This window comes from Sprattus sprattus (genome assembly GCF_963457725.1).
Source record: "Sprattus sprattus genome assembly, chromosome: 16".
Classification (NCBI taxonomy): Eukaryota; Metazoa; Chordata; class Actinopteri; order Clupeiformes; family Clupeidae; genus Sprattus; species Sprattus sprattus.
In genome coordinates, this window is record NC_137914.1 from 30610309 (window position 1) to 30623604 (window position 13296).

Here is a 13296-nt window from a genome sequence, read left to right on the forward strand (position 1 = left end):
CATGCCAGCTCGAGAGAGATAGAGACAGGTGTTCACTGGTCCTTTATACTGCACACCTCCCCAGGTGTGGATAATTAGTCCATCATGACGCTCGTCATCCCATGGTTGCCTGCAGTTCACGCACGGCCACTGCAATGCCTGCAGGGGAGCAGGGGGTCGTAACACACACACACACACACACACACACACACACACACACATACACACATATTCACACACATACACACACACACACACACACACACACACACACACACACACACACACACACACACATACACACACTCACACACACACACACACACATACACACTAGAGGATGGATACCCGACCCGAGCCCGTCGGAACCCGTCGGAACCCGTCGGGTTGGGCCGGGGTTCGGACAAATATTAGAAATGTATTAAGCGGGCTCGGGTCGGGCTCGACACATCAGCGCGATAATGCATTGAACATTCCAAATTTAAAATATCTTAATAAAAAGTGAAGCCAACTGTCTGCTTCACATGATGCAAAAGTTCGTTTTTGAGAATAAAAATAAATCACATTTAGGTCCTAAATTTTAGGATAACAGCCTTCTTCCCGTGGCGGGAATTTGTTTATGCCCGTGACAACATGATTACAGGTGGCAAAATGGCATCACGGAGAAAGTTAAAGAGAAACTGTCATCTGGAGAGTGTAAAATCATACTAAACGAGGGGAAATCTACTGTATGGAGATATTTCTGCTTAGTAGACGATGCAGATTCTAATTAGGCTGTTGGATATGTCCAATGTAAGAAGTGTGAAGTTTTAATGAAATATGATTGATGCAACTCTCGTTCTCCTCAACAACACGGATTAAACTTCGATGGTTGGATGTAAAACGTCGGCGTGCTAAAAGATCTTCAATGGTAAGACTTGTCTGTTGTGCCTCCGTTAGTGTAGCATAAAACATGAGTTTTATTAAAGCATAGCGTGTGTAATGTGTAGCTATTTTCATTCCGTATGTTAACCTTGCCTGCTGTCTGTCTCTGATAGTAGTTTTGCAGGGGAGTAAAATGTTCCACGGCCGAAGTAGATTAGCTACATGTTTTTAACTTCGGGGTTAATTCCCTTTCCTTTACGTCTGCTGCTGGTAAGTAAATACAGACAGCAGGAAAGGTTAACAACGGGATGAAATAGCTACACATTACACACGCTATTAATATGCTTTAGTAAAGCTCACGTTACTCACATACTGTTTAACACTGTTACAGCACATAAATGTTTGTCGCTACATCCAAACTATGCATCCCCTTTGTCCTTGTACGTGCTCCTCTTAAAGGAGCCGCAACATTTTACTAAACGTTCTTGCAATGTGAATAATTTAATTTAAATATGCTTATTGGCCTTATTGTGTACGGTTGTGCGTTTTAACAGCGCTTGTTTGTAAGAGAGAGAGCATTTAACTGTGGATGCCCCAGTTTATTAAAGCCAGGATATTCATAAAAGACGTACGTCAATGTGCATTAGTAGGCTACTATGTTGAGAGTTGAGAAATTAATTCCGTCGGGCTCGGTTCGGATTCGAAAAAAAAAATGTTAATGGCTGTCGGTCTCGGTCCGGGCTCGGTTACTATTCTGTCGGACCGGGCCGGGCTCGGACAGAAAAATGTGTCCAGATCCATGCTCTAATACACACACACACACACACACACACACATAGGCACACGCACGCACACACACACACATGCGCACACAAACACACACACACACACACATAGGCACACGCATGCACACACATACACACACATAAGCACACACTCGCACGAACACAGACACACAATAGGAGCACACCTTGACTTGACACCTGTAAAATGGCATGCACAATGTCAAGCTCAAGTTGCAGACAATCATTCTTTTTTCATTCCTCCCTCTCACTCTCTCTCTCCCCCTCCCTCTCACTCTCTCTCTTCCCCACCCTCTCATTCTCTCTCTCCCCCTCCCTCCCTCTCACTCTCTGACCCCCCCCCCACTCCCCCTCTTCCTCCCTCCCCCCAAAGGTATGACAGGGATCCTGATGTGTGCAGCAGGGCTGCCCGTGTGTCTCACTCGTGCCCCCAAACCCATCCTGCATCCCCCGCCCATCAACAAGGGCGACATGAAGCCCGTACCAGGCGTCAATGGCAGCCGCCGCAAGACCAAAAAGAAGCACCTGAGGAGAGGTGTGTCTTTGTGTGTGTGTTTGTGTGTGTGTGTGTGTGTGTGTGTGTGTGTGTGAGTCTGTGTGTGTGAGTGTGTGTCTGTGTGTGTGTATGTCTGTGTGTGTGTGTGTGTGTGTGTGTGTGTGTGTGTGTGTGTGTGTGTGTGTGTGTGTGGTGTGTGTGTGTGTGTGTCTGTGTGTAAGTGAGTCTGTGTGTGTGAGTGTGTGTCTGTGTGTGTGTATGTCTGTGTGTGTGTGTGTGTGTGTGTGTGTGTGTGTGTGTGTGTGTGTGTGTGTGTGTGTGTAAGTGAGTGAGGGAGTGAGTGTGTTTGTGTGTGTTTGTGTTAGTGAGTGTGTGTGTGTGTGTCAGCGTCGGAAATTAACGAGGGCAAAGGGCAAAACTGCCCCTAAGAAATATAGTTTTGCCCCTAAAATTACTAGGAGAGGGGCAAAAAATGCCCCTATAATTTTGTGTAATAATAATTTGATGAACGTGTCAAACATCGTAGCCTATATGACCCGGTCAGTTGCCATCAAATGTTTTGATTTTCGCCTTGACTGATTGTTGCGTGAAGAACCGAACGTTCTAACAAAAAATATTTGGAGTGCTTCCTAATCAGACCTGTGACTGCGAGAGTGAGGAAAAATGAGGATCAGCGCAGTCTCTCTCACCATCTCAGGTCCTAAAAGATAAAATTCACACACCCAGCGACTGTCAACAAATTTAAGTTAGAATGGCCTGGGGTGGAGGATGACGACGACCACGAGAAAAACACCTGATTTTTTTTTTCAGGCATGTCGGACTTGTGGACAACGAGTTGCCCAAGTCGTTGTTAATCCAGCACAGGCAATTTTTTCTGCTGAATTCATCAAGGGGAGCGAAAACATACAGAAATACATGGCCTTTCGTCACCAGGCACCAAGCAACACGCCATCGCCTACGGTGAATGATAACTGGTAATAATACTTTTAGAAATGATTTAGTTCGGTTAAGCTAGTTTAATGTTAGTTAGCTAACTAACGTTAGCTATCTTTGATAGTGCGTTAGCTACATAGGCTTGCTTGCAAGCTAGTTTACTAGTCTTAACTGTTTCCTGTAGGCCTACTATGGTAGGTACAACATGATTAAAGGTAGGCCTAACACAAAAATCCATAAATATAATGTGTTATTATTATAAAAAAAGAAAGAAAAAAATGATTGTTAATAGTTGAATAATGAAATGTAGTCATAACAACTCATAACCACAAAGAAATAAGAATAAACGTGAATATGATTGTCTAATTTACGTTGTCCGTTTGGTTTTTGTTCAAAAAATCTAAGAAAACACTTTGAATTTGTAGACTAATGCCTAATAGTCTTATTATTGCCATTTGATGACAATTGCTCATATACTTTAAAGTAACACTATGCAACAATTTGACACTTTTTGAGGTATGGTTCTATAGGCAACTAGTTTTGGTACCATCCTCTAATTATTTTTGATCGCATATGGTCATGTGAAGGACAGATAAAAGACCTGTGTCTTTCCCACTAGCCATCCAAGATATGCCCTATGTAGTTCTGTGTAACGGGCTGGAACACCCTGCAAAAATGGAAGAAAAGCTTTCACATGCATGACATGCCAGGTATACTGCAAAAAGACACCAAGTTAGTGTGTTGGCAAGCTTCTATTACTGTCAGCTGGGCTGTTGGTGGTGGTTACAAGGTTTTTGCATGCCTTTTAGGTAGTTAGCGTACTAGTTTTGGAACATAACTCCGTATTGCTGCTTTAAGCCTAAATAAGTGTGTTTATTATTTTGAACAAAGGTTAAATGATTTTCACAAGTTTCTGAAAGTGCCCCCAATTTTTTGTGAAATGCCCCTGGATTTCAGTAAGTGGGGGCAAAAATTGCCCCCTAAAAAATATGTAAATTTCCCACCCTGGTGTGTGTGTGTGTGTTTGTGTGTGATCGTGTGATTAACAATGAATACTAGAATGTGAGTGGGGGATTTTTCATTTTTGTTATTTGTGCGTGTGTTTACTTTTGTGGGTTGTTGTGGGTGGGTTTGGATAGGTACTAGTTGCCTGGGCACACACAGTTACAGAAAGTCATACAAACACACACACACACACACACACAAACACACACACACACACACACACACACACACATACACACACACACACACACACACACACACACACACACACACACACACACACACACACACACACACACACACACACACACACACATTCAGAGTCTGGTATTGTGCTAATAAAGAAATCATAACAGGCGAGGGAATAGAGAACACTGAATTATTTATCTCTCTCTCTCTCTCTCTCTCTCTCTCCCGCTCTCTCTCTTCCTCTCTCTCCATCTACCTCTCTCCCTCTCTCTCTATCTCTCTTATTATTAGTATTTCTGTGTGTTTGAGTCTCTGTGTGTGTGTGTGTGTGTGTGTGTGTGTGTGTGTGTGTGTGTGTGTGTGTGTGTGTGTGTGTGTTGTGTGGTGTGTGTGTGTCTGTGTGTCTGTGTGTGACAGAGAAAGACAGACAGAGATAGTCAGACAGACAGATAGATTGACCATCCTCTTAGCTGAAGTGACCCGCGTTTCTCATTCTGCAGTGGAGACTCAACTTGCATTCAGACACACACACACACACACACACACACACACACACACACACACACACACACACACACACACACACACACACACACACACACATTCATTCAGTTGTCGAAAAAAAATATAGAAAGTGTAACAAATTGATATCATAGTTTATGTCAGTCCCAATGTAAGTGTGTGCTTGTGTGTGTGTGTAAGTGTGTGTGTGCGGGTGCGTATGTGTGTGTGTGTGTGTGTGTGTATGTCTGTGTGTGTGTGAGGGGGGGGTCTGTGTGTGCGCGTGTGTGGGTGTGTGCTTACTATTTGGCTCTGCTACCTTATCATTAGTAAGAATAGTCATCAGTGAGCTTATACTACCCACTTCCAGAATGTGTTATCAACCAGGACGCCCCCAAACATGTCCAAGGTAGTTCCAGGCCACCCTCTGAAAGAGATTGGATTCCATTTGCAATCACTAGGAAACTGAACAGACCAATGGTAGAATGAAACCAATTGGAACCAATATAATAATGACAGAGTAATATTTACCAAGGTGTTACAGAGTATTAATGCTTACAGTAACAATATAAATATACTTACATCACAATATACAATTAGATTTACAGTTAAAACCTGCCAACAGGTGGGATGGCACGGAAACGTGGGTGGTAACGTAGGCGTGAAGCGCACTTTAATGGGAGGAGTGTGCCTAATGATGTATTGCGTGGTATTCACTAAACTGCCTGGCGAGCGCACGTCTCTGATTTGCGGGCTAATTCTCCGCCTCATAAAAGCACGTCTTAACCAGGAAGCGCATTTCCATCGAGTCTGAAAACGTTGATATGGCAGCAGTTATAAGAGCAAGGTGAAGAAAGAAGACAGAGACAGCGCACAGAAAAAAAAAATTCAACTCATACAACACATTTTCAGTTAAGCGAACCACAAATCATTAGACGGTACAGGTTAACCAGCCACGCAATACTTCAATTACTGAACCAGATCTGAGACGACATCGAACCCTCCAACCGGAGATCACATTCCATTCAATCAGTTGGTAAACTCCGGACAGCATTGCAAATATTGGCATCGGATCATTTCAAACAGTTATAGCATCAGCAGTTGGTATATCTCAGCCTTCACTCAGCCAAATATTCACCCAGGTACTCGACGCATTGCTACATTTCCCCACTACGATAGCTGAAATTAAACTTTCCGAACGTAATTGGAGCCATTCATCGCACCCACATGCAAACAGTCCCACCTTCAATCCACGAACACGTTTAACGAAACAGAAAGCACACATATTCAATGAATGTCCAGGTCATATGTGATGCCAACATGACCATTACTTACTTGGTAGTGGTCTGTCCATAACAGTTTTATCTTCCGGAATAGTGCCATCTATCCATGATTGAGCAACGGTGATTTTGGAGAGGCCTGGCTTCTTGGTAAATGTATTTGTTTCAGTTGGGATATATTTGTTTCAGTGGGGATATATTGTAATATATTGTAGATTAAGCTGCGGTCGCAATCTTAGTAAATCAGGCCCTGAGTATCATAGTGCTGTGATAAATAGTGTATCAACCTGTACATAATGGTATGCCTAGAATACCTAGAATACATTAAGCAAGGACTATGTAAATGAAATAATAAATACTCTGCTGTTGAGGTTATGTTAAGGTTCAAGTTTCTTCACCGTGGTGTTATTTTTCAGCCGTGTCTGGGCCTGCCCAAGGGTCCGCAGGGAGAGAGTGTGTCTCAGCACCTCTTTCAGAGGAACAGTCAGACACACCAGAGCAAATCTCAAAATATCCCCCAGCTTCCATTTTTAAGCCATTGGCACAATTATAAGTCTAGCCGTACCTCACAGCTACATTATGGGTTTTGGTGTGTGTGTGTGTGTGTGTGTGTGTGTGTGTGTGTGTGTGTGTGTGTGTGTGTGTGTGTGTGTGTGTGTGTGTGTCTGTGCATGTATATGTGGGTGGGTGTGTCTGTCTGTCTGTCTATGTGTGTGTCTGTGCATGTATGTGTTTGTGTGTGTGTGTTTCTGGCTTAGAAACTGAGAGGATTGCGTAGGTGTGTGCATGTGTGTAAGTTATGTTCTCTGTGTCTGCATGTCTGTGTGGACACTCGTAAGATGTGTAAGCACAAACCCAGGGTCCAGTTTGGGAGTTCTGTGTTCACACTTGACATGATGTCTGTCTGTCTGTCTGTGGCAGGTAAGAACCCTGAGGACGTCGTTCGCAGATACACAGAGAAGATCAAAGCAGCCCCTGACGAGGTGAGGCCCCCCTCGGCTCGGTTGCTTAGCAACATGCTAAGGTGGTAGCTCAAAGGAGCTATTAAAATTTCAACATGGCACCACAACCAGGCTGTGACAAAGTCGTAATGGTTATCATTAGTCCGTAAGACCTATTACGTAAGGGTATAGTCTGCCAGTCAGTTACAGAAAATAGTAGTGTTCTGTAGTTACTTGCAAACAAGTTACAATTCATTTCTGTTACGAGAAGTGATGGACAACTTGTTGAATGCACTGATCATACAAATGATTCTGACATCCATGAACTTATTGTTATGTTATTGCATGCTTGCTAAGAAGAAGAGTTTATCTTGTTTTGGATTTTTGTTTTGGAGTCCAGGGGTCTTCTGTGTGTTTTAATGATAACTGAGATTATAATAATAAATGATACACAATGATGATGATGATGATGATGATGGTCATGATGATGATGGCATTATTTTTAGGACTGCACCATCTGCATGGAGAGGCTGGTGACGTCGTCGGGCTACGAGGGCCTGCTGAGTCACAATGGCATCAAGCCAGAGCTGGTGGGCAAGCTTGGCAAGTGTGGCCACCTGTACCATCTGCTGTGCCTGGTGGCCATGTACAACAACGGCAACAAGGTGACAGAGCAGCTTGTGCGCTGATCAGGCTAGTGGAACAGTGGCTAGTATGTGAACAACACTCGTGGGAGAGGGGCTAGCTTGCCAAACAATGCGTGTAACAGAAGTGTTTGTATGATGCTCTTGGCAGTGCTTATAGGATGCTGAAGAAAGGTTACTAAGTTATAGTCCTCTTATGTGATAATATTGATGACAAAAAAATATATTTTGTTCATAACTGAATGATAGGGTGGCTGGAATGCTAATGGTGGTGAAAGCTAAGTAACTTGATGATTACAATAATTGGCCTAAGAAAGAAGCGTGGTCCGGTGTGGTAATGCTGGTTAATGAGGAGGTAGCATAATTTCTCGTTTTGAAAATGATTGTAAAAGCTAAGCATCTCCATAATACAGGCGATATAGCAACATGCTAATCATCGCCATAACACAGGATATACAGTAACAAGGTGATAGTACTGTAGCATCTTCCTCAGTCTTCAAATTTGGCAAGCCTGGATTCAATTCAATTCTTACATGATTTGATTACTCTTTTATGGATGAGAGTGGTAGTAGCACTGATATGCTATTAATTTCATTCAGGGAAATGTGCTGATAAGAGCCTGATTATAGAGAGGAATGGGAAAACTGCTGTCTAATGCTCATCAAATTGCTAAGTGCATATAATGAATTTAGGAGACAACCAGAGAAGTGTTACCACAAGGCATAAAAATATTTGAAATCTTGCACCACAAAACCACTCTTTTTTTCATCTAAAACTGCTATTCAAGTTAGCCTGACTTGGTTTGGTTTGGTTTGGTTTGGTTTGGGGAATCTGGCCGTGACCTTTGACCCTGTGTCTACCTGTCTGTCCTGCCCTTGACCTTTGATCCCTGTGTCTACATGTCTGACCTGCTCGTGACCTTTGACCCTGTGTCTACCTGTCTGTCCTGCCCGTGACCTTTGACCCTGTGTCTACCTGTCTGACCTGCCCGTGACCTTTGACCCTGTGTCTACATGTCTGACCTGCCCGTGCCCTTTGACCCTGTGTCTACATGTCTGACCTGCCCGTGACCTTTGACCCTGTGTCTACCTGTCTGTCCTGCCCGTGACTTTTGACCCTGTGTCTACCTGTCTGTTCTTCCCGTGACCTTTGACCCTGTGTCTACCTGTCTGTCCTGCCCGTGACCTTTGACCCCGTGTCTACATGTCTGACCTGCCCGTGACCTTTGACCCTGTGTCTACCTGTCTGTCCTGCCCGTGACCTTTGATCCCGTGTCTACATGTCTGTCCTGCCTGTGACCTTTGATCCCGTGTCTACCTGTCTGTCCTGCCCGTGACCTTTGACCCTGTGTCTACATGTCTGACCTGCCCGTGACCTTTGACCCTGTGTCTACATGTCTGACCTGGCCGTGACCTTTGACCCTGTGTCTACATGTCTGACCTGCCCGTGACCTTTGACTAGGGTGACCAGATTTGAGTTTGTGACGGGGGGGGGGGGTAGTAAGGTATTATCAAGGGCCCTAGGCGCGCGCACACACACACCATTAGGCGTATGTATATAATAGTTAAACTTTCCTATGTTGTAATTATGTATAATCCATTGTGTCATCTCTCCTTTTGCAAAAGATAAGGCAACAACAAACTCTGATAGCTGGCCTCCCTCTCATTAATATTAACGTCTCAATATTAATTTATCTAACAATATATATTACAAGAAATGTGTTGGATCCTACAGTCGAATTAGTTACTTCGACTATTGTGTGACATCTAAGAAAGAAAGCTATCATCAATAGCACTCTGACACACTAACGTAAACAAACGTTCAAAGAGCTGAAAGGTTCTCTAAAAACAATTATAAAAGGCACGATTTGTTGCGGCGGCACAGCAGCTTAACCAACATCTGCAAAACACATATACAATGAAACAGGCGCTCGGCGGCGACCTGAGTCCGAAATTATAACAACCTGTTAAATAGGGACATGGCAGTTTGGCAGCTATCATTCAGGGCCTGTTTTGGAGCAGATTGCCTAGCAGTCCTTAGTCTCCCAATTTGCCAAGACCTACCTGAGGGGCCGCATGGAGCAAGAGAGGCTGAATTGGCTGGCTATCCTTTCCATTCAAAAAGCATATCATGCATCACTACCTTTATGTTTGAAAGATGCTTGCCTTACTGCTTTGCCTCTATGTCTTGACGTTTAGATTTTGCGTCTAAATGAGATACATCGTATCGTCTCGTCACATGATAAAATAGAGACTTGACATTGGACAACAAAAATTACCCAGCAATCATGATTGCATATCTGTATATGACAACAATACCAATAAAAAATAAGAGATGATTAATTTCATTGAATAGTTTTTTAAAAGTTTCCATAGATTATGTAGGATAAGCATATAATTGTGATATAGATTGCTACTGACTATTTCCCATCTACAAAATAATACCCACCATGACCGAGATAGGTAGGCCATTCCAAGGGTATAAAAGGTACTTATAAATAGCAATGTAACTAGTCATTGTTCGCAGGTGTGGTTCTAGTTCTCAACAATCAGATACTACGCAGAATCAGAATCACCCGACGAGGTCAAATCCCAGATGATTTGGGAAACCCTGCCGGAAGCATTTTTTAGGTCTCAAAAAGAGGACATGTCCGGGAAAAAGAGGACTTCTGGTCACCCTACCTTTGATCCCGTGTCTACCTGTCTGTCCTGCCCGTGACCTTTGACCCTGTGTCTACCTGTCTGTCCTGCCCGTGACCTTTGATCCCGTGTCTACATGTCTGTCCTGCCTGTGACCTTTGACCCTGTGTCTACCTGTCTGTCCTGCCCCAGGATGGCAGTCTCCAGTGCCCCACCTGCAAGGCCATCTACGGAGAGAAGACTGGCACGCAGCCCCCTGGGAAGATGGAGTACCACGTCATCCCTCACTCGCTACCAGGCTACACAGAGGTCAAGACCATACGCATCGTTTACGACATCCCCGCTGGACTTCAGGTGTGTGTGTGTGTCAGATTGTGTATGTGTGTGTGTGTATTTGTTTTAGAGCGGTATGTGTGTGTGCATTTGAGAGAGAGAGAGAGAGAGAGAGGGAGGTTATCTTAGGAGCACTGTCTGTAGTTTGTTATCTTGTATAAAGGTGGACTGCCCTCTCACACTTGCTGTCCTAATCGTCCACCACCCCGCCTTCACACATACACAAACACACACATATACACACACATATTCACACACACACACACACACACACACACACACACACGCTGAGGAGTGTGTCACAAAGTGATTATGTGTGCATCTCACAGGAAGCGGCTGAATGGGGGTTTCCTGCTCTCTCCAGCTTTGACCTGCTTATGCTGCAAGGGCTGCATAACCCTCAAAAAATAACACACACACACACACAGACACACACACACACACACACAGACACACACACACACACACACGAACACAAAACACGTCATAAACTAAGGAAGTGGTGTGTGTGTGTGTGTGTGTGTGTGTGTGTCTGTCTGTCTGTGTGTGTGTATGTTCTGTGTGTGTGTGTGTGTGTGTGTCTGTGTGTGTTGGGTGGGTGTCCTACCAGACATTGGAGCATTCTAACCCAGGGAAGAAGTTCAGTGCAAGAGGGTTCCCACGCCACTGCTATCTCCCTGACAACGACAAAGGACGGAAGGTACCGGATCTTTCACACACTCTCCATTACATTATCACACACACTCACACACACAAACACTCAGAGGAAGAGGAATTTTGTCAATACACTGCACTCCGCTTTACCTCTTTCTTTTCAGCTGTTAATCTTTTATTTTCAGTTCTTTCCCTCTTTTTCTCTCTGATCTCTCTCTCTGTCATCATCCTTCCGTTCCATTTCATTTATCTGCCTTTTGCTTGTTGCTTTTTTGCACCTTTAAATACTACAGACGATTGTAACACTCTGCTGCACCTTTAAATACTACAGACGATTGTAACGCTCTGCTGCACCTTTAAATACTACAGACGATTGTAACACTCTTCTGCACCTTTAAATACTACAGACGATTGTAACACTCTTTTGCACCTTTAAATACTACAGACGATTGTAACACTCTTCTGCACCTTTAAATACTACAGACGATTGTAACACTCTTTTGCACCTTTAAATACTACAGACGATTGTAACGCTCTTCTGCACCTTTAAATACTACAGACGATTGAAACACTCTTTTGCACCTTTAAATACTACAGACGATTGAAACACTCTTTTGTGCACAGTGCTTTGACAAAGTGCCACTTTTTTTTAATTTTTGTATTTCTTGTTCACAAAAAATGCATTCATTCCGTGCATGCAACAGTGCAGAAACAAACAGCAAAACAAAACAAAAACTCTCTCACTTTGCCTCTCTCTCTCTCTCCCTTCTTTCTTTTCCACACATACACACATAAACACACTCATCGACACATCTCACACACACATATTCACATCTCTCTCTCACACACACACACACACACACACACACACACACACACACACACACACCTCACAACCCCCTCCCCACACACACACACACACACACACACACATACTCCTGTTTCCTGCAGGTGCTGAAGCTTCTGATCATGGCGTGGGACCGGCGCCTCATCTTTGCCATCGGCACGTCCAGCACCACCGGTGAGTGTGACACCGTGGTGTGGAACGAGATCCACCACAAGACAGAGTTCGGCTCCAACCTCACGGGCCACGGCTACCCTGACCTCAAGTACCTGGACAACGTGCAGGCTGAGCTCTCCGCCCAGGGGGTCTCTGACGACAACCTCAAGGAATGAGGAGAGAGGGAGGGAGAGAAACGCTCCAAACATATCCGCAGAGGATCATTCATATAGATTTACCTTATCAGACATGCGTATACACATGTGCTCTCACAAACAGTGATGCCCTCTACTGTTGTGGAGGGGTATTATGTGTTTGTCTGATCCCCCCCCCCCCCCCCCCAAGAGTGAGCTTGACCTCAGAGGGGGTCAAGGGGAGGTTTGACATTTAACCCCTGAAAAATTGGTCTGAGTTGACAGGAGACTGCAGAGGATTCTGAGTGCCACACACACACACACACACAGGCATGAAAGGAATCAAATCATGTGAGAAGCCTGTGATTAAAGATGTCTCAACATTTTGACGAGTTTCCATTTAAATTGTTAGCCAATCCCTCTTTCTTCACAGTGACTTTCTCTGAATGATCCCCCAATTGGTCAGTTACAGTGTTTGATCTGATGGGCTCCAATTTTGTGTTTTAAGGAAATGTTTAGAACACGTTAAGATGTTTAAAAGATAAGAAGCATGCCTGGACTGAAGAGGCTCCTAACTAATTCAGCTTTCAACTGCCTGATGCAGTTGTGTTTATTTGGCTGGAGTAAACAGAGAGTTGGGCTGATTGAACCATGTGGTTCTCTGCTCTCAGATCTATGTGTATGTTTGGACTAAAAAGGTACACGGCATTTATTGATTTTTTATTGAGGTCTTTTAAAAGATTTAGTTAAAGTTTGGCTTGGATGCCAACACACACACACATACACCAGCAAGACTCATCATGTGAGAGGTGTTTGTTTTGTTTGTGTGGGTTTAACGGGATGAAGGGATTTTTATTTGAAACCCTAGAAAAGGGAATCAGGTGATGCTGTTCGAGTGTTT

General features: G+C 43.9%; 1 protein-coding gene across 1 annotated transcript in view; it reads left to right on the top strand.

The window, feature by feature from the left end:
• Positions 1–12437, top strand: part of dtx1 (deltex 1, E3 ubiquitin ligase) — a gene marked incomplete at both ends in the record, with an annotated part of 48153 nt that extends 35716 nt beyond the window's left edge. Inside the window, 6 exons of the mRNA XM_080854630.1 lie at positions 1982–2181; positions 6972–7033; positions 7498–7656; positions 10467–10628; positions 11218–11307; positions 12213–12437. Of these exons, the coding sequence (XP_080710756.1) occupies positions 1982–2181; positions 6972–7033; positions 7498–7656; positions 10467–10628; positions 11218–11307; positions 12213–12437 (898 nt within the window). The remainder of the gene's footprint in view (positions 1–1981; positions 2182–6971; positions 7034–7497; positions 7657–10466; positions 10629–11217; positions 11308–12212) is intronic.
• Positions 12438–13296: the final 859 nt, after the last annotated feature.